The sequence below is a fragment of the Panulirus ornatus genome, chromosome 31, assembly GCF_036320965.1.
Source record: "Panulirus ornatus isolate Po-2019 chromosome 31, ASM3632096v1, whole genome shotgun sequence".
NCBI classification, from domain to species: Eukaryota; Metazoa; Arthropoda; class Malacostraca; order Decapoda; family Palinuridae; genus Panulirus; species Panulirus ornatus.
Window position 1 is genome coordinate 18,652,690 of NC_092254.1, and position 27,616 is coordinate 18,680,305.

Consider the following 27,616-nt stretch of genomic DNA (forward strand, 5'->3'; position numbering starts at 1 on the left):
TTAGCTAAGTGTAACGATGATGTTAACTGTGCCACGTCAGGTTTAGCTAAGTGTAGCGATGATGTTTACTGTGTTACGTCAGGTCTAACTAAGTGTAATGCTATCGAACAAAGAGTCATAAAGGAAAGAGGTCTCCTGGTTTGAAATCTTATCTGGAATGTTAACTCATGTTCAATGTTAAACTCATGTTCAGGGTTAGCGTAAGTGATTCGTGCCTGATTTATGTGTTCACCTTGTACATTTGAATTCTTTCATTATAAGTAATTCTAACCCTGGTGTTTGTTTTAATCCCAAACGTTAAGATAGCGTTATCCTGAGTTGTACAATATGACAAATCTAACGTCCTTGCAAAGACAGGATCAGTGTAGTATTTGTAACATATATATGTTCCTGGCGACCTTGCTCGAAAAAGCACTGAGTTCGTAACAAGGCAAGGCAGCAGGTTTGGATGGTATTGCAGTGGAATTTATTAAAAAAGAGGGTGACTGTATTGTTGACTGGTTGGTAAGGTTATTGAATGTATGTGTGATTCATGGTGAGGTGCCTGAGGATTGGCGGAATGCCTGCATAGTGCCATTGCACAAAGGCAAAGGGGATAAGAGTGAGTGCTCAAATTACAGAGGTATAAGTTTGTTGAGAATTCCTGGTAAATTATATGGGAGGGTATTGATTGAGAGGGTGAAGGCATGTACAAAGCATCAGATTGGGGAAGAGTAGTGTGGCTTCAGAAGTGGTAGAGGATGTGTGGATCAGGTGTTTGCTTTGAAGAATGTATGTGAGAAATACTTAGAAAAACAAATGGATTTGTATGTAGCATTTATGGATCTGGAGAAAGTATATGATAGAGTTGATAGAGATGCTCTGTGGAAGGTATTAAGAATATATGGTGTGGGAGGCAAGTTGTTAGAAGCAGTGAAAAGTTTTTATCGAGGATGTAAGGCATGTGTACGTGTAGGAAGAGAGGAAAGTGATTGGTTCTCAGTGAATGTAGGTTTGCGGCAGGGGTGTGTGATGTCTCCATGGTTGTTTAATTTGTTTATGGATGGGGTTGTTAGGGAGGTGAATGCAAGAGTTTTGGAAAGAGGGGCAAGTATTCAGTCTGTTGTGGATGAGAGAGCTTGGGAAGTGAGTCAGTTGTTGTTCGCTGATGATACATCGCTGGTGGCTGATTCATGTGAGAAACTGCAGAAGCTGGTGACTGAGTTTGGTAAAGTGTGTGAAAGAAGAAAGTTGGGAGTAAATGTGAATAACAGCAAGGTTATTAGGTACAGTAGGGTTGAGGGCCAAGTCAATTGGGAGGTAAGTTTGAATGGAGAACAACTGGAGAAAGTAAAGTGTTTTAGATATATGGGAGTGGATCTGGCAGCGGATGGAACCATGGAAGCGGAAGTGAATCATAGGGTGGGGGAGGGTGCGAAAATTCTGGGAGCCTTGAAGAATATTTGGAAGTCGAGAACATAATCTCGGAAAGCAAAAATGGCTATATTTGAAGGAATAGTGGTTCCAACAATGTTGTATGGGTGCGAGGCGTGGGCTATGGATAGAGTTGTGCGCAGGAGGGTGGATGTGCTGGAAATGAGATGTCTGAGGACAATATGTGGTGTGAGGTGGTTTGATCGAGTAAGTAATGTAAGGGTAAGAGAGATCTGTAGAAATAAAAAGAGTGTGGTTGAGAGAGCAGAAGAGGGTGTTTTGAAATGGTTTGGTCACATGGAGAGAATGAGTGAGGAAAGAGGATATATGTGTCGGAGGTGGAGGGAACGAGGAGAAGTGAGAGACCAAAATAGAGGTCAAAAGATGGAGTGAAAAAGATTTTGAGTGATCGGGGCCTAAACACGCAGGAGGGTGAAATGAGTGCAAGGAATAGAGTGAATTGGAACGATGTGGTATACCGAGGTCGAGGTGCTGTCAATGGATTGAACCAGGGCATGTGAAGCGTCTGGGGTAAACCATGGAAAGTTCTGTGGGGCCTGGATGTGGAAAGGGAGCTGTGGTTTCGGTGCATTATTACATGACAGCTAGAGACTGAGTGTGAACGAATGGGGCCTTTGTTGTCTTTTCCTAGCGCAACCCCGCACACATGAGGGGGAGGGGGTTGCTATTCCATGTGTGGCGAGCCGGCGATGGGAATGAATAAAGGCAGACAGTATGAATTATGTACATGTGTATGTATGTATCTGTCTGTGTGTGTATATTTATGTGTACATTGAGATGTATAGGTATATATATTTGCGTGTGTGGACGTGTGTGTATATACATGTGTATGTGGGTGGGTTGGGCCATTCTTTCGTCTGTTTCCTTGCGCTACCTCGCTGACGCGGGAGACAGCGACAAAGCAAAATAAAAAAATAAAAGAGATAGTATATATATATATGTATATACATATATATAGTCATTTGTCTATTAGGTGCTCCCGCCTGTTGCACAGAGGTCCCGGGTAAGTTCCTGGCTGTTGGAGGTTTGTATATGATATATATATATATATATATATATATATATATATATATATATATATATATATATATATATATATATATATATATATCTTTTCTTTTCTTTTAGACTATTCGCCTTTTCCCCGTTAGCGAGGTAGCGTTAACAACAGAGGACTGAGCCTTTGAGGGAATATCCTCACCTGGCCCCCTTCTCTGTTCCTTCTTTGGGGAAAAAAAAACGAGAGGGGAGAATTTGTAGCCCCCCCACTACCTCCCTTTTTAGACGCCATCTACGACACGCAGGGAATACGTGGGAAGTATCCTTTCTCCCCTATCCCCAGGGATAATATATATATATATATATATATATATATATATATATATATATATATATATATATTTTTTTTTTTTTCTTTTTTTTTGTCGCTGTCTCCCGCGTTTGCGAGGTAGCGCAAGGAAACAGACGAAAGAAATGGCCCAACCCACCCCCATACACATGTATATACATACGTCCACACACGCAAATATACATACCTACACAGCTTTCCATGGTTTACCGCAGACGCTTCACATGCCCCGATTCAATCCACTGACAGCACGTCAACCCCGGTATACCACATCGATCCAATTCACTCTATTCCTTGCCCTCCTTTCACCCACCTGCATGTTCAGGCCCCGATCACACAAAATCTTTTTCACTCCATCTTTCCACCTCCACTTTGGTCTCCCTCTTCTCGTTCCCTCCACCTCCGACACATATATCCTCTTGGTCAATCTTTCCTCACTCATTCTCTCCATGTGCCCAAACCATTTCAAAACACACTCTTCTGCTCTCTCAACCACGCTCTTTTTATTTCCACACATCTCTCTTACCCTTACGCTACTTACTCACTCAAACTACCTCACACCACACATTGTCCTCAAACATCTCATTTCCAGCACATCCATCCTCCTGCGCACAACTCTATCCATAGCCCACGCCTCGCAACCATACAACATTGTTGGAACCACTATTCCTTCAAACATACCCATTTTTTGCTTTCCGAGATAATGTTCTCGACTTCCACACATTCTTCAAGGCTCCCAGAATTTTCGCCCCCTCCCTGGGGATAGGGGATTAAGAATACTTCCCAATTATTTCCTGCGTGTCGTAGAAGGCGACTAAAAGGGGAGGGAGCGGGGGGCTGGAAATCCTCCCCTCTCGTTTTTTTTTTAATTTTCCAAAAGAAGGAACAGAGGGGGCCAGGTGAGGATATTCCAAAAAATGCCCAGTCCTCTCTGTACTTAACGCTACCTCGCTAACCCGGGAAATGGCGAATAGTTTAAAAGAAAAGAAAAGATATATATATATATATATATATATATATATATATATATATATATATATATATATATATATATATATCATATACAAACCTCCAACAGCCAGGATCTTACCCGGGACCTCTGTGCAACAGGCGGGAGCACCTAATAGACAAATGACTATTCGAATACTATGTCCTCGAATGCACTTCGTCTCACGTTGGTGAGCAACGGGGTCTACACCGACAATTTCCCATTAGGCTCACATAGCCAGAAGATAGCATTTTACCGAACCTAACTGTACAAAACCACCACCCAGACACACCATCATCACCACCATCCTGACACTCCATCATCACCACCGTTCCGGCGCACCATAATCACCACCATCCAGGCACACCATCATCACCACCATCACGACACACCATCATCACCACCATCCCGGCACACCATCATCACCTCCAACCCGACATACCATCATCAACACTTCCCCGACACACCATCATCACCACCATCCCAGCATATCACCATCACCACCATCCCGACACATCATCAGCACCACCATCCCGGCACATCATCATCACCACCATCCCGGCACATCATCAGCACCACAATCCCGGCACACCATCATCACCACCATCACGGCATAAAATCATCACCACCATCCCGGCACAACATCATCACCACCATCCTGGCATACCATCACCACCACCATCCCGACAAACCCTCATCATCACCATCCCGGCACATCATCATCACCACCATCCCGACTCACCATCATCACCACCACCCCGTCACATCATCATCACCACCATCCCGACAAACCCTCATCACCATCATCCCGGAACATCATCATCACCACCATCGTGACACACCATCATCACCATCATCCTGGCACACCATATCACCACCATCCCGACACATAATCATCACGATCATCCCGGTACATCATCATCACCACCTTCCCGAAACACCATCATCACCATCATCCCGACACACCATCATCACCACCATCCCAACACACCAACATCACCACCATCCCGACCCCATCTTACACCATCCCGACACACCATCATCAACAACATCCCGGCACACATCATCACCACCATCCCAGCATATCCCCCCTCACACATCCCGACACACCATCATCACCACCATCCCGGCACATCATCATCACCACCATCCCGACACACCATCACCACCACCATCCCAACACACAATCATTACCACCATCTTGACACACCATCATCACCATCATCCCGACACACCATCATCACCACCATCCCAACACACCAACATCACCACCATCCCGACACACCATCATCACCACCATCCCGACACACCATCATCAACAACATCCCGGCACATCATCATAACCACCATCCCAACACACCATCATCATATCTTTCCCTACACACAATCATCACCACCATCACGGCATATCATCATCATCACCATCCCGACACCCCATCATCACCACGATCCCGGCACACAATCATCACCATCCCGGCACATCATCATCACCACCATCCCGACACCCCATCATCACCACCATCCTGGCACATCATCATCACCATCATCCCGGTACACCATCATCAACACCTTCTCGGCACACCATCATCGCCACCATCCCCGCAAATCATCATTACCACAACCATCCCGGCACACTATCATCACCACCATCCTGGCACATCATCATCACCGCCATCCCGACACATCATCATCACCACCATCCCGGCACACTATCATCACCACCATCCTGGCACATCATCATCACCGCCATCCCGACACATCATCATCACCATCATCGTGGCACATCATCACCACCATCTCGACATACCATCATCACCACTATCCCTACACACCGTCATCACCACCATCCCGGCACATCATCATCACCACCATCCCGGCACACCATCATCATCACCTTGAAGAAACACCAACATCACCACCATCCCGGCACATCATCATCACCACCATCCCGGCACACCATCATCACCATCATCCTGGCACATCATCACCACCATCTCGACATACCATCATCACCACTATCCCTACACACCATCATCACCACCATCCCGGCACATCATCATCACCACCATCCCGGCACACCATCATCATCACCTTGAAGAAACACCATCATCACCACCATCCCGGCACACCTTTATCACAACCATCCCGGCACATCATCATCACCACCATCCCGGCACATCATCATCACCACCATCCCGGCACGCCATCATCATCACCTCCACGGCACACCGTCATCGCCAGCATCGCCACACACCATTATCACCACCATCCCGACTCACCATCATCACCACCATCCCAGCACAACATCATCACCACCATTCCGACACACCATCATCACCACCATCCCATCACACCATCATCACCACCATCCCGGAACACCTTCATCACCACCATCCCGGCACGCCATCATCATCACCTCCACGGCACACCGTCATCACCACCATCGCCAAACACCATTATCACCACCATCCCGACACATCATCATCACCACCATCCCGGCACATCATCATCACCACCATCCCGGCACACCATTATCACCACCATCCCGACACATCATCATCACCACCATCCCGACACATCATCATCACCACCATCCCGACACATCATCATCACCACCATCCCGGCACATCATCATCACCACCATCCCGGCACACCATCATCACCACCATCCCTACACACCATCATCACCACCATCCCGACACACCATCATCACCACCATCCCGACACATCATCATCACCACCATCCGACACACCATCATCACCACCATCCCGGCACATCATCATCACCACCATCCCGGCACACCATCATCACCACCATCCCTACACACCATCATCACCACCATCCCGACACATCATCATCACCACCATCCCGACACATCATCATCACCACCATCCCGGCACATCATCATCACCACCATCCCGGCACACCATTATCACCACCATCCCGACACATCATCATCACCACCATCCCGACACATCATCATCACCACCATCCCGACACACCATCATCACCACCATCCCGGCACACCATCATCACCACCATCCCTACACACCATCATCACCACCATCCCTACACACCATCATCACCACCATCCCGGCACATCATCATCACCACCATCTCGGCACACCATCATCATCACCTTGAAGAAACACCAACATCACCACCATCCTGGCACACCATCATCACCATCATCATCCCAGCACACCACCACCATCATCCCAGCACACCACCACCATCATCCTGGCACACCACCATCACCACCATCATCCAGGCACATCACCACCATCATCCCGGCACACCACCATCACCACCATCATCCGGGCACATCACCACCATCATCCCTGCACACCACCATCACCACCATCATCCAGGCACACCACCACCATCATCCTGGCACACCACCACCACCACCATTATCCAGGCACACCACCACCATTATCCAGGAACACTATCACCACCACCATTATCCAGGCACACCACCACCATCATCCCGGCACACTACCATCACCACCATCATCCAGGCACACCACCACCATCATCCTGGCACACCACCACCACCACCATTATCCAGGCACACCACCACCATTATCCAGGAACACTATCACCATCATCCCGGCACACTACCATCACCACCATCATCCTGGCACACCATCACCATTATCCTGGCACACCACCACCACCACCAACATCCAGGCACACCACCACCATCATCCCGACACATCACCACCATCACCACCATCATTCCGGCACATCACCATCACCACCATCATCCCGTCACATCACCACCATCATTCCGGCACACCAGCATCACCACCATCATCCCGTCACATCACCACCATCATTCCGGCACACCAGCATCACCACCATCATCCCGTCACATCACCACCATCATTCCGGCACACCAGCATCACCACCATCGTCCCGTCACATCACCACCATCATCCTCCACAGCACCACCATCACACCGGCACATCACCACCATCATTCCGGCACACCAGCATCACCACCATCATCCTCCACAGCACCACCATCATACCGGCACATCACCACCATCATTCCGGCACACCAGCATCACCACCATCATCCTCCACAGCACCACCACCATCATACCGGCACTACAGTGTCACATAACAACTCACCAGTTCGTCCGTCATCTCCAGCAGGAGGTGTCTGTTCCTCTCCACTTGTCGTTCCCTCCGCCATGACAGATACGTTCCCTTCATCATCATGATGATGATGATCCTTGGTACTGATTGATGGTGACCGTCGAGCGACTGTCTCTACCTTGAACATGTGGATGAGCACCAAGAGCAGTGGGATCCCCTGGGATGATCACGACGCGTAGCGGGATCCCCTGGGACGATCACGACGTACAGTGGGATCCCCTGGGACAATTACGACCTCGCGGGATCTCCAGGGACGATCACGACGTACAGTGGGATCCCCTGGGACAATTACGACCTCGTGGGATCTCCAGGGACGATCACGACGCGTAGCTGGCTACCCAGTTTTCGTGAAACAGACACAGCAGGCGGGAACCCCCTCATGGGACGGGTTTCTATCAGCTCAAGAGTGATAAGTTTGTCGGACAGTTCTTATCTCTTACCACTGGGCTTGATCACAGTGGCAGACTGCCTACCCTCCCAGTGGCAGAGTCGTCAGTATGTACGGGGCTATGTTAGTGTCATTCTGGGTCACCTCTGCTGTCATGCCTCAGCATTACTTCTCACAGGATGATGAGCACGGAGGGCACAATATATGTGCCGGGGTTACTCGCTTCCATCAGTCAAATCAGTCTCATGGGACAGAGACAGTAGGTGGAAGGGTCCAGCCTCTCCTGGGACGGACACAGCAGGTCGTGGGACGGAGGTGGAAGGGTCCAGCCTCTCCTGGGACAGACACAGGAGGTCGTGGGACGGAAGGTTCTCGTGGGAGAGACGGTCAGCAGGGGACGCCAAGACTCGCCTGTACCTGGCTGTGAGTTGGCAGGCAGCGCTGTCACACAGCTCACGTAATCGTCACTCGGTCTGCATATAGAGTATATGATTCGCTCACTGGAATATGATATCTTTATCATAAGTCAGATATCGTAGTTTCATTGTTACTATATTCATACATGTCAGGAATGTTCACTGAATAAAGGAGTACCCCAGAGTCATGTTAAACCTGTCATGTGAAAATTACTAAGCTAACAAAAGTATCTATTAAGTAACCGGGACAGGCTTGATAACTTTTCATACATAATATATCTATCATTCATTTTCAGGACACACAAGACACATTGTACAGCATTTCGTTTTTCTTTCCAATGATACAGTGATGTATTGAATTCTCGTAAGCTTAAACTCTATACTACCGTCTTAAATATTTGATAAACTCATCTGAGAGGAGATTTTTTTATCCTCGTTATGATCTTTACCATGAAGAAACCATGAAGAAACCACCACTATGTTTTGTTCAGATGGATGCCACGCGTTCCCTACTAAAGCTAGATCTTCCTCTCCCACACAGGCGTGCAGCTCACCTCCTCATACCCAGCATTCTACTTGCACTACCTATGCCTATGGCGCATCAAGACAATGATCTTACAGCTTTCTGTGACTTGGTTTATGAGAGCAATATACCTTCCAGTACTTCCCTCTGATCTATCTGTGGGTACATACATGTCGCTTCCTCGAGTACATAAAACGTTCCTAACTTATTTATCTCGGCAGCGGGAGAGCGAAAATTGTTCCTCCTAGTTTCCTCGGCACAAAAATCTTGGACCCGCTATTCATACTTGCCGGTACGGCCTCACCCACTTCATGAGTCTGCTTGCGGTCGATCAGACAAAGTTAGGTTTACATGACTGACGAAGCTGAACTAATATCGAGAAGATTCCACAAACAACCTTGAATTCGAGAGGGTTGGTAGCCCTGAAGCTGCAGACGACAGGATCAGCTGACTGAATATGTTTACAAACGAACTGATGGCCGACTTAAGGAAGAACGGACGTCACAATGAAGAGGCCAGGAGGAGGGTGAAGGAGGCGAGGCCAGGAGGAGGGTGAAGGAGGCGAGGCCAGGAAGAGGATGGAGGAGAGGCCAGGAGGAGGGTGAAGGAGGCGAGGCCAGGAAGAGGATGAAGGAGGAGAGGCCAGGAGGAGGGTGAAGGAGGCGAGGCCAGGAGGAGGGTGAAGGAGGCGAGGCCAGGAGGAGGGTGAAGGAGGCGAGGCCAGGAAGAGGATGAAGGAGGAGAGGCCAGGAGGAGGGTGAAGGAGGCGAGGCCAGGAAGAGGATGAAGGAGGAGAGGCCAGGAGGAGGGTGAAGGAGGCGAGGCCAGGAGGAGGGTGAAGGAGGCGAGGCCAGGAGGAGGGTGAAGGAGGCGAGGCCAGGAGGAGGGTGAAGGAGGCGAGGCCAGGAGGAGGGTGAAGGAGGAGAGGCCAGAAGGAGGGTGAAGGAGGCGAGGCCAGGAGGAGGGTGAAGGAGGCGAGGCCAGGAGGAGGGTGAAGGAGGCGAGGCCAGGAGGAGGGTGAAGGAGGCGGGGCCAGGAGGAGGGTGAAGGAGGCGAGGCCAGGAAGAGGATGAAGGAGGAGAGGCCAGGAGGAGGGTGAAGGAGGCGAGGCCAGGAAGAGGATGAAGGAGGAGAGGCCAGGAGGAGGGTGAAGGAGGCGAGGCCAGGAGGAGGGTGAAGGAGGCAAGGCCAGGAGGAGGGTGAAGGAGGCGAGGCCAGGAAGAGGATGAAGGAGGAGAGGCCAGGAGGAGGGTGAAGGAGGCGAGGCCAGGAGGAGGGTGAAGGAGGCGAGGCCAGAAGGCGGGTGAAGGAGGCGAGGCCAGGAGGAGGGTGAAGGAGGCGAGGCCAGGAGGAGGGTGAAGGAGGCGAGGCCAGGAGGAGGGTCTCATGAGACTCTTAAACCTAATGACTCCTACGCGTCGGCTCTGAAATGTAAGCCGGTTATGTGAGCAATGTGGAGGCAGACAGACTCCTTGTGACCCTCAGTTCCTGCTCCATCTAACCCTACACCTACACCTACAACCGCAGTCCATAACAAATGTTATGCCAATACCACATCCTCTGTTGTCCGTCCTAAAGAAAAGAACAAAACTAATGTATCTTTAAACCTGACACAACTTGAACACACTACGTGGCACGTCATTGTTCTGGTACCTCCACCAAGGAGGCCTGTGGTTCACAGGTCCTCTTCGTTGGAGGACATAGACTTGATGGCTGCCAGACAATCCACTTCCAGGGACCGTCATGTTCCCTGGGGACTCGCCCAAGTCCTGACATAAACGGGTTAGAAAGCTGGTCGGTTAAATAACTCTTAAACCAACACGTTCAATATCCTTCAGTGGAATTGTAGAGGCTTTAAGCATAAGCAAGCATAACTACAACTGTTGCTTGCACTGTATAGGTCAGCCGTGATCTGTTTACAAGAGGCCCATGTAGACGGCACAGTTGAAGACTGTTCCGTTGTAGAGAGTTATCACTCGTATAGAAGAGACGAGAATCGCGGGGTAGCTATCTATGTACACCAAAGTTTACCTCACACACGTGTAACTTTAAATTCTACTGTAGGCGCTGTCACATGTAGAGTACAATTTAATAACACATACCTGGCCATCTGTTCAATATATTGCTCCGGTTCCAATGCACATGATAACGATGAGTTAAATTTGCTTGTTAATCATTTACCTCACCGTAAAGTAGTTTCAGGAGACTTCAATGTTCATCATTATCAGTGGGAAAGTATTGGGGCAGACGTCAGGGGGAACAAATGGTTAATTTTATAATCAATGCCAACCTCACTCTTCTAAACGATGGTAGTAGAACTCGTGTAGATAACCGGACTGGCAATATCTCAGCAATTGATTTTTCTTTGTCATCGCCGGATATACTTAACGACATCACTTGAGGTATTTATGACAACTCCCTGGGAAGTGACCATTTCCCGATCTGTCTTTCTTATTCATGCGACATTATTACCAACCCGTCTCGTCTCCGCCTAAATTTAACCATAAGAAAACAGACTGGGTGTCATGCACAAGGCAAGCAGTCCTGGATATATCCGGTGGTGACACTGATGCAAAAGTCCTCAAGGTTACCTCCACCATACTGAGCTCAGGCTGTTGAGAACTCCATACCTAAGGTTTCTACAATTTCCACAAAGCACAGAGTTCCTTGGTGGACACCAGATGGCCGGCATGCACTGCGTGAGCGCAATAGGAGATACAGGATGGTCGACAACGAGCCTTCAGATGATAACTTTGTTGCATACAAACGTGCGAGGACTCAGGCAAGAAGAACTATCCAACAAGCCAAACGAGACTCCTGGCGCGGCTTTGTCTCTACCGTGAACAAGGACACACCAGTAAGTCAGGTCTGGTCCACAAGCAATAACATCAACAGAATATACAAGCCGCCACTTCCTCCGCAAATCCTCCACCAAGATCAGATCATCGACCACCCGGTGGACATTGCCAACACACTCGCCAGGTGGACATGGCCAACACACTCGCCAGGTGGACATGACCAACACACTCGCCAGGTGGACATTGCCAACACACTCGCCAGGTGGACATGACCAACACACTCGCCAGGTGTACATTGCCAACACACTCGCCAGGTGGACATGACCAACACACTCGCCAGGTGGACATGACCAACACACTCGCCAGGTGGACATGACCAACACACTCGCCAGGTGTACATTGCCAACACACTCGCCAGGTGGACATTGCCAACACACTCGCCAGGAGATTCTCAGAAACAAGCAGCTCGGCCAATTACGACCCGCGCTTCCTACACCACAAGCGACAGGCCGAGCTGCAGTTACCAGACTTTGCCACAGAAGATACTTTTGATTATAACAAAATATTTACTCTTAAAGAATTGCTTCTTGCCCTGAAATCCTGTACAGGTTCGAGCCCGGGACCCAGCGGGATCACATACGAGATGATCCAGCAACTTAGTCCGGCCAACCTTACTAAGCTGTTAGCATGGTACAATGAGATTTGGATGTCTCGAACGTTTCCAAACTCATGGCACTTTGCGCACGTCATCCCCATCCCAAAATGTTCTGGACGCCTTACGAATACAAGTTCGTTTCGACCTATTACGCTCACGAGCTTCAACTGTAAGGTTATGGAGAGAATGGTTAACAAAACTATTTTTTTGTCAGAATTGAAGGGTTTATTAAATGATCAACAGTGTGCTTTCCGTCGTAACAGAGGCACATTGGATCATTTAATACACTTAGAACATTCTATCTTAGAGTCATTTAGTAAAGTGCGTTTTTTTGGTTGCTGTATTTTTAGATTTAGGAAAAGCCTTCGACATGACGTGGCGAAACGGAATTTTAAGCAAACTTTATGTTTTTGGTTTAAGACGTTATTTACCTATGTGTATCAGAAATCTTTTAAATGAGAGAACCTTTGCTGTGAAACTCACAGCACTCATTGTCACTTCGGAGATATTTGTCCGAGAATGGGGTGCCGCAAGGCAGCGTTCTTAGCCCAACGTTATTCAATGTAATCATTAATGTTACTTTGTCTCCAGGCCTCCGTCCCGCGAGATCTTAGATACTCACTTTATGCTGATGATTGTGCGCTATGGCACATCTTCGCCTAGCGCACAATTTTCGGCTAAGCGGGTTCAAGCAGCGCTTGAGTCCGTTCATCGTTGGACGCTATAGTGGGGACTTAGGTTCTCACCCAACAAAAGTATCGAGGTTGTCTTCACCCGAAAAATGAATATCACGAATGACTAAAATCGGTGGTATTTTCTCTGGGTTTGAAGGTGTTAGAGGCAGGTCAAACGGTTCCACTGACTGACACAGTGATTGAGAGTAGAAGACCCAAGAAGTTAGGTTAACAAGACATTGGTCCATCCTCCTCCCAACAAACCCACGAGAGGACATCACATCTTGGCCCTGCAGGCCAGGGGTAGCGCTACGTTGGTGGCTCATGTTCAACAAAGTAATGATTATCTGTTTCATCCATACTTCAGCAGATGTGTGTGTGTGTGTGTGTGTGTGTGTGTGTGTGTGTGTGACCTGCCGGATTTCATAGAACTGATCTACACATGTTGCAAGTATGTAGGCACAACAGTACGAACACTTTGGTCTCTATCAATGTTATAAACCACATCTGTTATTATTAACAGTCGCTTTAAGCATGTCTCACAGAGCAGTGCGCTCAGTACATTACCAACTTCCTTACCACGACTCTCCCTTTACATGTCTATTTAGGTTTAATTTGTTTATATCAGCATCTTGAATCACCAGTGTTGTCTCCACAACATATATCTTGCCTTTAATATGTGAGTTGTAACTACCTGTTAGCTTAAACAACCTAATGACTACTTGCCTGCCTCCCACACTCTTCCCACACATCAAAACCACACACACACCACTCCCAGGCATCAATGTATTATCGATTATCAGATACTACAATTATCTAAAATTAATATCCTATGTAGACCCAGTGTTAGCTAAGGCTTAAATTTGGTCAATATGATAAGGTCGTCAACTGCTGAACACATTGATATCGTAAGTTGCCACTTCGTATGTTTATACTGGCTACGAGTACGTATTCCTTTAAGTTTAATGCCATTTACATGAATCATTGGTCTCTGTAGTAATATGATAGTTTATATTGCATTCATATAACACATTTGAACCGTTTGTCTTATTTGTTATGTTTTCTGGCTTGAACAAAGATCTGCTTCGTATCGAAACTATAGATTACGAATTAAAACAATGATCCATCAAAAATTATTACATTATTTTCCTTATAGTATATTCATATGTTCTTGTGAATATGTGAGGCGGTGAGGAAGATATGGGTGATGGTTCATTGAGGGTAGAGGTAAAGAAATGAAAATCCCTAATAACTTGACCATCCTCCTTCAGCATCAATGACCTCCTGTAACCTGTCAGGCATTGATGACACCAGGTTGTATACGGTCGCCTGATGTCCCCTCCTGCATGACATGCTGCATGATCCAGCGTATCTTTTCCCATTTGTGCTGGATGAAAAGGTTTTCTTCAGAGGTCATTACCCGTCTATAACCTGTCCCCAACACTGCATATCCTCATGCACGTAGCGCCGGGCGAAGCGTTGCCTCTCCATGCGGAGTCACTCGGTTAGTTTTTCTGTCTTGGCGGGATTACTATGATGCAGGCCAGCTTTATGAAGTTGATTTCACACTGTACTACAGACTGAAACTTGGAGTCACTGGTCACCCCGGTGGAGAGCTACAGCATTGGTCTTGGATCCTCTGTTACTGCTGCCAGGATACGTAGATCTTCCTTACCTTTGGTTTTCTTGGGTTCACATGGCCTCGGACGATCACGTAAGTTCCTCTCCTCAGGGTCATCTCCTCCACCACTTGTAAACTGTACTCTGCCAAACCCCAAGTTCCAATGTTATGTCAGGGGCGGACCCATCACCTCCCTTCATGCCGAGAATTCTACCTCTGCCAGTTAGTGGATCGTGAAGGCGGTCTATTTCCAGTGAAGACAAACTTGCTGCTGCTGTCGAGTGTAATGATGGTTGGTTGGTTGTTTGGGCTTTAAGCCTATCAATTGCCAGGATCATTAGACCGTCAGCGTACGTTACATTCACCAACTGAAAAACCTTAAGCATCTTCTTCAGATGTTAAAGATAATTCTAAGATCACATACACTCTCACTACGCATATGGCCTATCGTGATGTAAGGACTGGTGCCAAACCATGAAGGTAAACCCCGTTCATACCTTGGTTCTCAAGTTCGTATGAGCAACACTCTTTCAACCATTATTTGAAGCCGAGACGTTGAATAATATGTCAGGGAAAGCTGGTATGAGTGGGTCAGGGAGTAAAAGTGAATTTGTTTAAAATTATAAGTGTGTGTAGAGAAGTGAATATTGAGTGACAAGTTCGCTGTTAAAGCCTAAAATACGTCGAGGTAAATGATTACCGTAGATAAGGTCATCATTGATATGGTGATAATAATAATCAGTGTTATTAAGCACTCAACTATTTCACAATCATTTCTGCTCTGTTCCCACCGTCAATCTTTCCCTCACAACCCTTCAACCATGATTGATTTTACACCATACTCCCCCGCCCTCATCTTGTTAATGCCCCCCTCCTCCACCACTTGTGTCTGCAACCACCATCAAACGTAGTATGGAATAATTAATAATACATTTACCCTTTATAATCAACCGTTCCGTAATGCCATACATCAAAATCATGACATTGAACTGGTCACTGTTTAATGGACTCTATGGTCTTTCATGGGTATCTAAACTCACTTTTCGCCACCCAACACTGTACGACAACTGCGACGGACCAGTCATAGTGTAGTCTTATTATGGACGTAACGGATATTTTATATCTAAATTTTGATCCAGCTGTTTTATTTCCTCCTTCTCTCATCTTACTACTATACACACAACGAATGTTTTATATCAAAATTCTGATCCAGCTGTTTTATTTCCTCGTCCTCATATCTTACTACTATATGTAAGACAAACGATTATTATCATAGCCGTCCGTAAGCCTACTGATTATAAACCTTACATACACGACGCCTCATACTATGTAGTGTTACCACATCTCCACCTTACCTTACACCCGTCAACCCTCTCACACTCAGCGATCTTATTCGACAGGCCCATGTACCTCCTCTCCGACTAAGACATGAGATCCTGACGTGACAAAGCGGTATTCTGATGGCTAGAGGGAACAATACAGCTGCCTGTCGCCTCATTCTGGAATATTCACAGCTCGTGAACTGAGGCGTCAGGCCCCTGGCCATCAGAATACACTTCCTCTGTGAGAACTCCGGTACTAAAGTGAATGAAGTGGACTCGCTGGTTAAAACTTCCTTACCCCACCACCTCCCTGGAAGAGTTCAGAAATTAACATCAAGACGACCTGGCTTCTAACCAAAAAGCACATATGTACATCGGAGAGCGAGGTACACCAGCGTTTTGGTCAGGTCATCATCGATCACTTGTCGTATGTTCACTTCTACAATGATGGCTCCGAGACGGACGAATGTGTGGGTGTAAGTGTGTGTGGTCGATGGAGTGTGCCCTCAGATATCGCTTGCCGAACCATACATCTGTATTTTGCTCTGAATTGTTTGCCATTGATCGAGCCATAGACAATATGATTAATTCAAATCGCAATAAAGCAGTAATCTTTTCAGATTCCCTTTCTGCTCTGCAAGCAATGTACTCTGCGTATACAGAAAACTGTGAATTACTGGTCAATATCATTAATAAACTTAATTCGTGTGACATAGATATCATCTTGATCTGGGTGCCTGGCGAGTCATTGCAATATATATGGCAACAATGAGCAGGCAAACAGCTTGGCTAAGTCGACCTCAGAATTCAAGGTAGTCTTTCCGATCCCCCGGGAGCTGCTGTCCTGTCTTTCCTTGTGTACGAGAACAGTATTTCATCTGTGACAAAGTCAGTAGACCAGCCTGACAATCGACAATAGATTCAGAGAAGAAATCGCAGACTGGTCGACTTCCTACAGACCCAATAGACGAGAGGAAGTCGTGCTGGCCAGCTAAAGACTAAAATGCACCAAAACCACCCACCTCCAACCATACATCATTCCCGCCCATCTGTCAACACTGTAATAGAACCAAGTCAATACGCCACCTCCTCACCAACTACATCATACTCCACAACCAACAGTGAAGACAACTACAACAATATTTCAATATAAAACATCTTATTTTCAATATAAGAAACATCGTACAACATGATCCCACAATGATAAACAAACTGGTCGTCTTTCTCAAGAAACACAGTTGATCAAGATGGCATAATAAGGTGGTGGAGGAGCGCGCGACTCTGCACACCGAACTGGCTGGCCTGCCCGGTGACGCTGGCTGGGAGGGAGGGAGGGACTTTTGTGTGGTGGATGACAATGGTGTTAGTGAGGAACACATCTGCCTGGGGTTGTCTCTGCTGGCCAGCTGGACTGACGTTGTGTATTCTAAAACGAAATAGAACAAAATGATAAAAGATAAACACAAAACAATGGTGATAGACTATCCTCTGGAAGGTGTTCACCAGGTGTACCGTTGCTGCAGTGGTGGAGGCTGGGCGGCCACGCGGGTGCATACCCACCCACATACACAGCTTGATTTCTATGCATATACACATTTCTATGTATATACACATTTCTATGTATATACACATTTAGCTTCAAAATGTCTTAGCTTTAGGGCTATGACCTTGATTACTCTATAGTAAATAGGGTTGCAGGTCTAATGACCTTCCTCATAGGTTGCTGGCCGTTAAACCCAACAAAACAAATAAAACAAAACTAACGATTACTGAAGCCTCCAGGCTTTAGGATTACTTAAGCCTCCAGGACTCTTCAAGGATTTAGGATTACTTAAGCCTCCAGGACTCTTCAAGGATTTAGGATTACTGAAGCCTCCAGGCTTTAGGATTATTTAAGCCTCCAGGACTCTTCAAGGATTTAGGATTACTGAAGCCTCCAGGCTGCTTCAAGGATTTAGGATTGCTGAAGCCTTCAAGCCGTATCAAGGATTTAAGATTACTGAAGCCTCCAGGCTGTTTCAAGAACTCAGGATTACTGAAGCCTCCAGGCTGCTTTAAGGATTTAGAAATACTGAAGCCTTCAGGCTGCTTCAAGGATTTAGGATTACTGAAGCCTGCAGGACGCTTCCAGGATTTAGGATTTTTGAAGCCTCAAGGCTGCATCAAGGATTTAGGATTACTGAAGCTTCCAGGCCGCTTCAAGGATTCAGGATTACTGAAGCCTCCAGGCCACTTCAAAAACTCAGGATTACTAAAGCCTCCAGGCTGCTTCAAGGGTTTAGGATTACTGAAGCCTCCAGGCCGCTTCAAAGATTTAGGATTACTGAAGCCTCCAGGCTGCTTCAAGGATTAAGGATTACTGAAGCCTCCAGGCTGCTTCAAGAATTTAGGATTACTGGAGCCTCCAGTGTGCTTCAAGAAATCAGGATTGATGAAGCCTCCAGGCTGCTTCAAAGATTTAGGATTACTGAGGCCTCCAGGCTACTTCAAGAACTCAGGACTACTGAAGCCTCCAGGCTGCTTCAAGGATTTAGGATTACTGAAGCCTCCAAGCTGCTTCGAGGATTAAAGATTACTAATGCCTCCAGGCTGTTTCAAGGATTCAGGATTACTGAAGCCTCCAGGCTGTTTCAAGGATTTAGGATTACTGAAGCCTCCAGGCTGCATAAAGGATTAAAGGTTACTGAAGCCTCCAGGCTACTTCAAGGATTTATTACTGAAGGTTCCAGGCCGGTTCAAGGATTTAACATTACTGAAGCCTCCAAGCCGCTTCAAGAACTCAGGATTACTGAAGCCTCCAGGCAGCTTCATTTCTTTAGAATTACTGAATTCTCCAGGCTGCTTCAAGGATTTATGATTACTGAAGCCTCCAGACTTCCTCAAGCATTTAGGATTACTGAAGCCTCCGGCTGGTTGAAGTATTTAGGATTACCGAAGCCTCCAGGCCGCTTCAAGAATTTAGGATTACTGAAACCTCCAGGCTGCTTCAAGGATTTAGGATTACTGAAGCCTCCAGGACGCTTAAAGGATTTAGGATTACTGAAGCTTCCAGTCTGCTTCAAGGATTTAGGATTACTGAAGCCTCCAGGCTGCTTCAAGGATTCAGGATTACTGAAGCCTCCAGGCTGTTTCAAGTATTTACGATTACTGAAGCCTCCAGGCTGCTTCAAGGATTAAAGGTTACTGAAGCCTCCAGGCTACTTCAAGGATTTAGGATTACTGAAGGTTCCAGGCCGGTTCAAGGATTTAACATTACTGAAGCCTCCAGGCCGCTTCAAGTACTCAGGATTACTGAAGCCTCCAGGCAGCTTCATTGCTTTAGAATTACTGAATTCTCCAGACCTTCTCAAGGATTTAGGATTACTGAAGCCTTCAGGCTGCTTGAAGGATTTAGGATTACTGAAGCCTTCAGGCTGCTTGAAGGATTTAGGATTACCGAAGCCTCCAGGCCGCTTCAAGGATTTAGGATTACTGAAACCTCCAGGCTGCTTCAAGGGTTTAGGATTACTGAAGCCTCCAGGACGCTTAAAGGATTTAGGATTACTGAAGCTTCCAGTCTGCATCAAGGATTTAGGATTACTGAAGCCTCCAGGCTGCTTCAAGGATTTAGGATTACTGAAGCCTCCAGGCCGTTTCAAGAACTCAGGATTACTGAAGCCTCCAAGCTGCTTCAAGAATTTAGGAGTACTGAAGCCTCCATGCTGCTTCAAGGATTTAGGATTACTGAAGCTTCCAGGCTGCTTCAAGGATTACTGAAGTCTCCATGCTGCTTCAAAGATTTAGGATTACTGAAGCTTCCAGGCTGCTTCAAGGATTTAGGACTACTGAAGCCTCCTGACCGCTTCAAGGATTTAGGATTACTAAAGCCTCCTGGCCGCTTCAAGGACTTAGGATTACTGAAGTCTCCTCGCTGCTTCAAGGTTTTAGGATTACTGAAGCCTCCAGGCCGGTTTAAGGATTTAGGATTACTGAAGCCTCCAGACCGCTTCAGGGATTTAGGATTACTGAAGCCTCCTGCCTGCTTCAAGGATTTATGATTATTGAAGCCTCAGGACGGTTCAAGTATTTAGGATTACTGAGGCTTCCAGCTGCTTCAAGGAATTAGGATTACTGAAGCCTCCAGACCTTCCTTAAGGATTATGATTACTGAAGCCTCCAGGCCGCTTCAAGATTTTAGGATTACTGAAGCCTCCAGACCTCTTCAAGGACTCAGGATTACTGAAGCCTCCATGCTGATTTAAGGGTTTAGGAATACTGAAGCCTCTGGGCTGCTTCAAGGATTTAGGATTACTCAAGCCTCCAGGCCGCATCAAGGATTTAGGATTACTGAAGCCTCCAGGCCGCTTCAAGGATATAGGATTACTTAAGCCTCCAGGCTGCTTCAAGGATTCAGGAATACTGAAGCCTCCAGGCCGCTTCAACGATTTAGGATTACTGAAGTCTCCAGGCCGCTTCAAGAATTTAGGATTACTGAAGCCCTCAGGCTGCTTCAAGGATTTAGGGTTACTGAAGCCTCCAGGCCGCTTCAAGGATTTAGGATTGCTGAAGCCTCCAGACCTCTTCAAGAATTTAGGATTACTGAAGCCTCCAAACATTTTCTAGGACTCAGGATTACTGAAGCCTCCAAGCTGCTACTAGGACTGATTCCTCGTGTCCACGTAGTGATGACTCGCTTCCTGACATGCAGCAGTTTACAGACAATCATTGTGTTGTCTTGGCTGAAAGCTTGATATATTGTCAGTTTCTAGATTTCTCTAAACTTACTTATGATATCCTTCTCTCTGAATATCAGGCCTTGTACTTACCTATTATTTCCAGTGACCTGTCTAATGTTACGTGAGGGTGTGTGGGAGTAGGGCATTGTTATGATGCTGAGGTGGTCGTGGATGATGGTCTTATTATGATGATATGAGCCTGGTGGTGGTGCAAGGTGCGTACATGGTTTTAGGGTCGCTAAATAAAGGTGTGGTGTGAGAGTAAAGATACTGGTGTGAGACACATGATGAGAGGATGGTAGTGTGAGATTAGGAGGGAGGGACGCACTATGAGGATAGTGGTGTAATACGTGGTTCCAGGGAGGCACAATGAGGATAGAGATGTAATGGAGATACTGTGAAGGTAATAGTGTGAAGAAAGTAATTTGCTGGCAGTGGTGTGAGGGATGTTCTAAGGATGTAAATGTGAAAGGTTACTGTAAGGGATATGCTACGAGGGTAGTGATGTGGTGGTGAGAGGCAGGTGGTGTAGTGTGTTTAACAGCATAAGTAAATTTAATACTGAGAATATTTTAGCGTGAGAGGGATACCATGGTGATGGTGGTGTACAAGGAGTGGGATGAAGCATAAGGTACGAAGATTAGGCGTGACAGAGGTGTTGCCAAGGTAGTTGTGTTAGGGATGTGGTATGAAGGATTCAGTGAGGAGAGTGATGCATAGGATACGGCATGAAGTACAGGACCATTTTTGATCCCGTGCAACACGAGTTGATACAAGGTCATTGTGGTGACGCACGTACGTCAACCGCTCACTTCTCTGACCCCAGCCAGAGGAAATTTATAGAGTGGGTGGGTCACGACCCCCTCCAACAGTCAGGGGCAATGGTCCGTTGTTTACACCGGGGCGACCACATCTCTAACATAAGCCTCGCAAGTGCCATGGTAAAGGTCTCTAACATGTAGCGTCTACATCCTCACAATCAGACTCACTGGAGGTAGACACTCTTGTGTAAACATGACACGTTCAAACGTACATGATACAAGCATCGAGATGGGAGAGACAGACAAATCGACAAACTGACCTGCAAGCGGACTGAGAGGGTTAATGACACGTCATACCCCAATGAGGGTTGGTGTTTGTGTGTGTGTGCATATATACTTAGGAGTAAAGTCATGGTATATATATATATATATATATATATATATATATATATATATATATATATATATATATATATATATATATATATATATATATATATATATATATATTTATATATATATATATGTATGTATGTATATATATTTTTTTTTTCATAATATTCGCCTTTCCCGCGTTAGCGAGGTAGCTTTAGGAACAGAGGGCTGAGCCTTTGAGGGAAATCCCCAATTGGCCCCCTACTCCGTTCCTTCCTTTGGAAAATCAAAAATGAGAGGGGAGGATTTCCAGCCCCCGCTCTCGTCCCTTTTAGCCTCCTTCTACGACACGCAGGGAATACGTGGGAAGTATTCTTTCTCCCCTATCCCCAGGGATAATATATATATATATATATATATATATATATATATATATATATATATATATATATATATATATATATATATATATATATATATATATATATATATATATATATATATATATATGTATATATATATATATATATTTTTTTTTTTTTCTTTTTGCTTTATCGCTGTCTCACGCGTTTGCGAGGTAGCACAAGGAAACAGACGAAAGTAGTGGCCCAAACCACCCCCATACACATGTATATACATACGTCCACACACGCAAATATACATACCTACACTGCTGTCCATGGTTTACCCTAGACGCTTCACATGCCTTGATTCAATCCACTGACAGCACGTCAACCCCGGTATACCACACCGCTCCAATTCACTCTATTCATTGCCCTCCTTTCACCCTCCTGCATGTTCAGGCCCCGATCACACAAAATCTTTTTCACTCCATCTTTCCACCTCCAATTTGGTCTCCCTCTTCTCCTCGTTCCCTCAACCTCCGACACATATATCCTCTTGGTCAATCTTTCCTCACTCATTCTCTCCATGTGACCAAACCATTTCAAAACACCCTCTTCTGCTCTCTTAACCACGCTCTTTTTATTTCCACACATCTCTCTTACCCTTACGTTACTTACTCGATCAAACCACCTCACACCACACATTGTCCTCAAACATCTCATTTCCAGCACATCCATCCTCCTGCGCACAACTCTATCCATAGTCCACGCCTCGCAACCATACAACATTGTTGGAACCACTATTCCTTCAAACATACCCATTTTTGCTTTCCGAGATAATGTTCTCGACTTCCACACATTCTTCAAGGCTCCCAGAATATTCGCCCCCTCCCCCACCATATGATCCACTTCCGCTTCCATGTTTCCATCCGCTGCCAGATCCACTCCCAGATATCTAAAACACTTCACTTCCTCCAGTTTTTCTCCATTCAAACTCACCTCCCAATTGACTTGACCCTCAACCCTACTGTACCTAATAATCTTGCTCTTATTAACATTTACTCTTAACTTTCTTCTTTCACACACTTTACCAAACTCAGTCACCAGCTTCTGCAGTTTCTCACATGAATCAGCCACCAGCGCTGTATCATCAGCGAACAACAACTGACTCACTTCCCAAGCTCTCTCATCCCCAACTATTCGCCATTTCCCGCATTAGCGAGGTAGCGTTAAGAACAGAGGACTGGGCCTTTGAGGGAATACCCTCACCTAGCCCAGTTCTCTGTTCCTTCCCTTGGAAAAAAAAAAAAAAAAAAACGAAAGGGGAGGATTTCCAGCCCCCGCTCATTCCCCTTTTAGTCGCCTTCTACGACACGCAGGGAACACGTGGGAAGTATTCTTTCTCCCCTATCCCCAGGGAATATATATGTATATATATATATATATATATATATATATATATATATATATATATATATATATATATATATATATATATATATATATTTTTTCTTTTTTTTTTTTTTGCTTTGTCGCTGTCTCCCGCGTTTGCGAGGTAGCGCAAGGAAACAGGCGAAACAAATGGCCCAACCCACCCCGATACACATGTATATTCATACGTCCACACACGCAAATATACATACCTACACAGCTTTCCATGGTTTACACCAGACGCTTCACATGCCGGGATTCAATCCACTGACAGCACGTCAACCCCGGTATACCACATCGCTCCAATTCACTCTATTCCTTGCCCTCCTTTCACCCTCCTGCATGTTCAGGCCCCGATCACACAAAATCTTTTTCACTCCATCTTTCCACCTCCAATTTGGTCTCCCTCTTCTCCTCGTTCCCTCCACCTCCGACACATATATCCTCTTGGTCAATCTTTCCTCACTCATTCTCTCCATGTGACCAAACCATTTCAAAACACCCTCTTCTGCTCTCTCAACCACGCTCTTTTTATTTCCACACATCTCTCTTACCCTTACGTTACTTACTCGATCAAACCACCTCACACCACACATTGTCCTCAAACATCTCATTTCCAGCACATCCATCCTCCTGCGCACAACTCTATCCATAGCCCACGCCTCGCAACCATACAACATTGTTGGAACCACTATTCCTTCAAACATACCCATTTTTGCTTTCCGAGATAATGTTCTCGACTTCCACACATTCTTCAAGGCTCCTGGAATTTTCGCCCCCTCCCCCACCCAATGATGCACTTCCGCTTCCATGGTTCCATCCCCTGCCAGATCCACTCCCTGATATCTAAAACACTTCACTTCCTCCAGTTTTTCTCCATTCAAACTCACCTCCCAATTGAAATGACCCTCAACCCTACTGTACCTAATAACCTTGCTGTTATTCACATTTACTCTTAACTTTCTTCTTTCACACACTTCACCAAACTCAGTCACCAGCTTCTTCAGTTTCTCACATGAATCAGCCACCAGCGCTGTATCATCAGCGAACAACAACTGACTCACTTCCCAAGCTCTCTCATCCCTAACAGACTTCATACTTGCCCCTCTTTCCAAAACTCTTGCATTCACCTCCCTCGCAACCATGGCAGGGTATTGATTGAGAGGGTGAAGGCATGTACAGAGCATCAGATTGGGGAAGAGCAGTGTGGTTTCAGAAGTGGTAGAGGATGTGTGGATCAGGTGTTTGCTTTGAAGAATGTATGTGAGAAATACTTAGAAAAGCAAATGGATTGGTATGTAGCATTTATGGATCTGGAGAAGGCATATGATAGAGTTGATAGAGATGCTCTGTGGAAGGTATTAAGAATATATGGTGTGGGAGGAAAGTTGTTAGAAGCAGTGAAAAGTTTTTATCGAGGATGTAAGGCATGTGTACGTGTAGGAAGAGAGGAAAGTGATTGGTTCTCAGTGAATGTAGGTTTGCGGCAGGGGTGTGTGATGTCTCCATGGTTGTTTAATTTGTTTATGGATGGGGTTGTTAGGGAGGTGAATGCAAGAGTTTTGGAGAGAGGGGCAAGTATGAAGTCTGTTGGGGATGAGAGAGCTTGGGAAGTGAGTCAGTTGTTGTTCGCTGATGATACAGCGCTGGTGGCTGATTCATGTGAGAAACTGCAGAAGCTGGTGACTGAGTTTGGTAAAGTGTGTGAAAGAAGAAAGTTAAGAGTAAATATGAATAAGAGCAAGGTTATTAGGTACAGTAGGGTTGAGGGTCAAGTCAATTGGGAGGTGAGTTTGAATGGAGAAAAACTGGAGGAAGTGAAGTGTTTTAGATATCTGGGAGTGGATCTGGCAGCGGATGGAACCATGGAAGCGGAAGTGGATCATAGGGTGGGGGAGGGGGCGAAAATTCTGGGGGCCTTGAAGAATGTGTGGAAGTCGAGAACATTATCTCGGAAAGCAAAAATGGGTATGTTTGAAGGAATAGTGGTTCCAACAATGTTGTATGGTTGCGAGGCGTGGGCTATGGATAGAGTTGTGCGCAGGAGGATGGATGTGCTGGAAATGAGATGTTTGAGGACAATGTGTGGTGTGAGGTGGTTTGATCGAGTGAGTAACGTAAGGGTAAGAGAGATGTGTGGAAATAAAAAGAGCGTGGTTGAGAGAGCAGAAGAGGGTGTTTTGAAGTGGTTTGGGCACATGGAGAGGATGAGTGAGGAAAGATTGACCAAGAGGATATATGTGTCGGAGGTGGAGGGAGCAAGGAGAAGAGGGAGACCAAATTGGAGGTGGAAAGATGGAGTGAAAAAGATTTTGTGTGATCGGGGCCTGAACATGCAGGAGGGTGAAAGGAGGGCAAGGAATAGAGTGAATTGGAGCGATGTGGTATACCGGGGTTGACGTGCTGTCAGTAGATTGAATCAGGGCATGTGAAGCGTCTGGGGTAAACCATGGAAAGCTGTGTAGGTATGTATATTTGCGTGTGTGGACGTATGTATATACTTGTGTATGGGGGGGGGGGGCCATTTCTTTCGTCTGTTTCCTTGCGCTACCTCGCAAACGCGGGAGACAGCGACAAAGTATAATAAAAGAAAATGAATATATATATATATATATATATATATATATATATATATATATATATATATATATATATATTCTTTTTCTTTTTTTCAAACTATTCGCCATTTCCCGCATTAGCGAGGTAGCGTTAAGAACAGAGGACTGGGCCTTTGAGGGAATACCCTCACGTGGCCCAATTCTCTGTTCCTTCTTTTGGAAAATTAAAAAAAAAACGAGAGGGGAAGATTTCCAGCCCCCCGCTCCCTCCCCTTTTAGTCGCCTTCTACGACACGCAGAGAATACGTGGGAAGTATTCTTTCTCCCTTATCCCCAGGGAAAAACTATCTTTGCATATATGTATATATATATATATATATATATATATATATATATATATTTTTTTTTTTTCTATACTTTGTCGCTGTCTCCCGCGTTTGCGAGGTAGCGATATATATATATATATATATATATATATTTATTTTGCTTTGTCGCTGTCTCCCGCATTTGCAAGGTAGCGCAAGGAAACAGATGAAAGAAAATGACCCAACCCATCCCCATACACATGTATATACATACACGTCCACACACGCAAATATACACACCCATACATCTCAACGTACACATACATACACACACACAGACACATACATATATACCCATGCACACAATTCACACTGTGTGTGTGTGTGTGTGTGTGTGTGCCTGTGTGTGTCTGTGTCAGAGGTGCAGGAAACAAGGAAAAGCGGGAGACCAACCTAAAGGTGGAAGGATGGAGTGAAAACGATTTTGAGCAATCAGGGCCTGAACATACAGGAGGGTGAGAGGCTTGCAAGGAATAGAGTGAACTGGAACAATATGGTAAACTGGGGTCGACAAGCTAGCAACGGACTGAACCAGGGCATGTGAAATGTAAAAGTATGGGAAGAAAAACAAAAGTGAAGTGTAGGTAAAGCATGCCCAATGGTGTCTGCATTTAATTGTATACAGATATAGTGGAATACGTATTTCAGTGCAATAACCAAAGAACTTGTAGAAAAGTAGAAAAATACATGGAACACAGTTTCTTGAAATCATTTTCCTTGTAACCCTACTACA

At 45.9% G+C, this 27,616-nt stretch overlaps 1 protein-coding gene across 2 annotated transcripts in view; it reads right to left on the reverse strand.

Moving 5' to 3' along the window:
* Nucleotides 1-9,020, reverse strand: part of LOC139758853 (plasminogen receptor (KT)-like) — an 89,778-nt gene extending 80,758 nt beyond the window's left edge. Inside the window, exons 1-2 of one of the 2 annotated variants that reach the window (XM_071680715.1) lie at nucleotides 8,233-9,003; nucleotides 7,911-8,172 (exon numbers count right to left, since the gene is read on the reverse strand). In XM_071680715.1, the coding sequence (XP_071536816.1) occupies nucleotides 7,911-8,000 (90 nt within the window). In that variant the 5' untranslated portion in view covers nucleotides 8,001-8,172; nucleotides 8,233-9,003. Of the gene's footprint in view, nucleotides 1-7,910 lie in introns of both variants that reach the window. The other variant, XM_071680716.1, reaches the window with a different exon arrangement.
* Nucleotides 9,021-27,616: the final 18,596 nt, after the last annotated feature.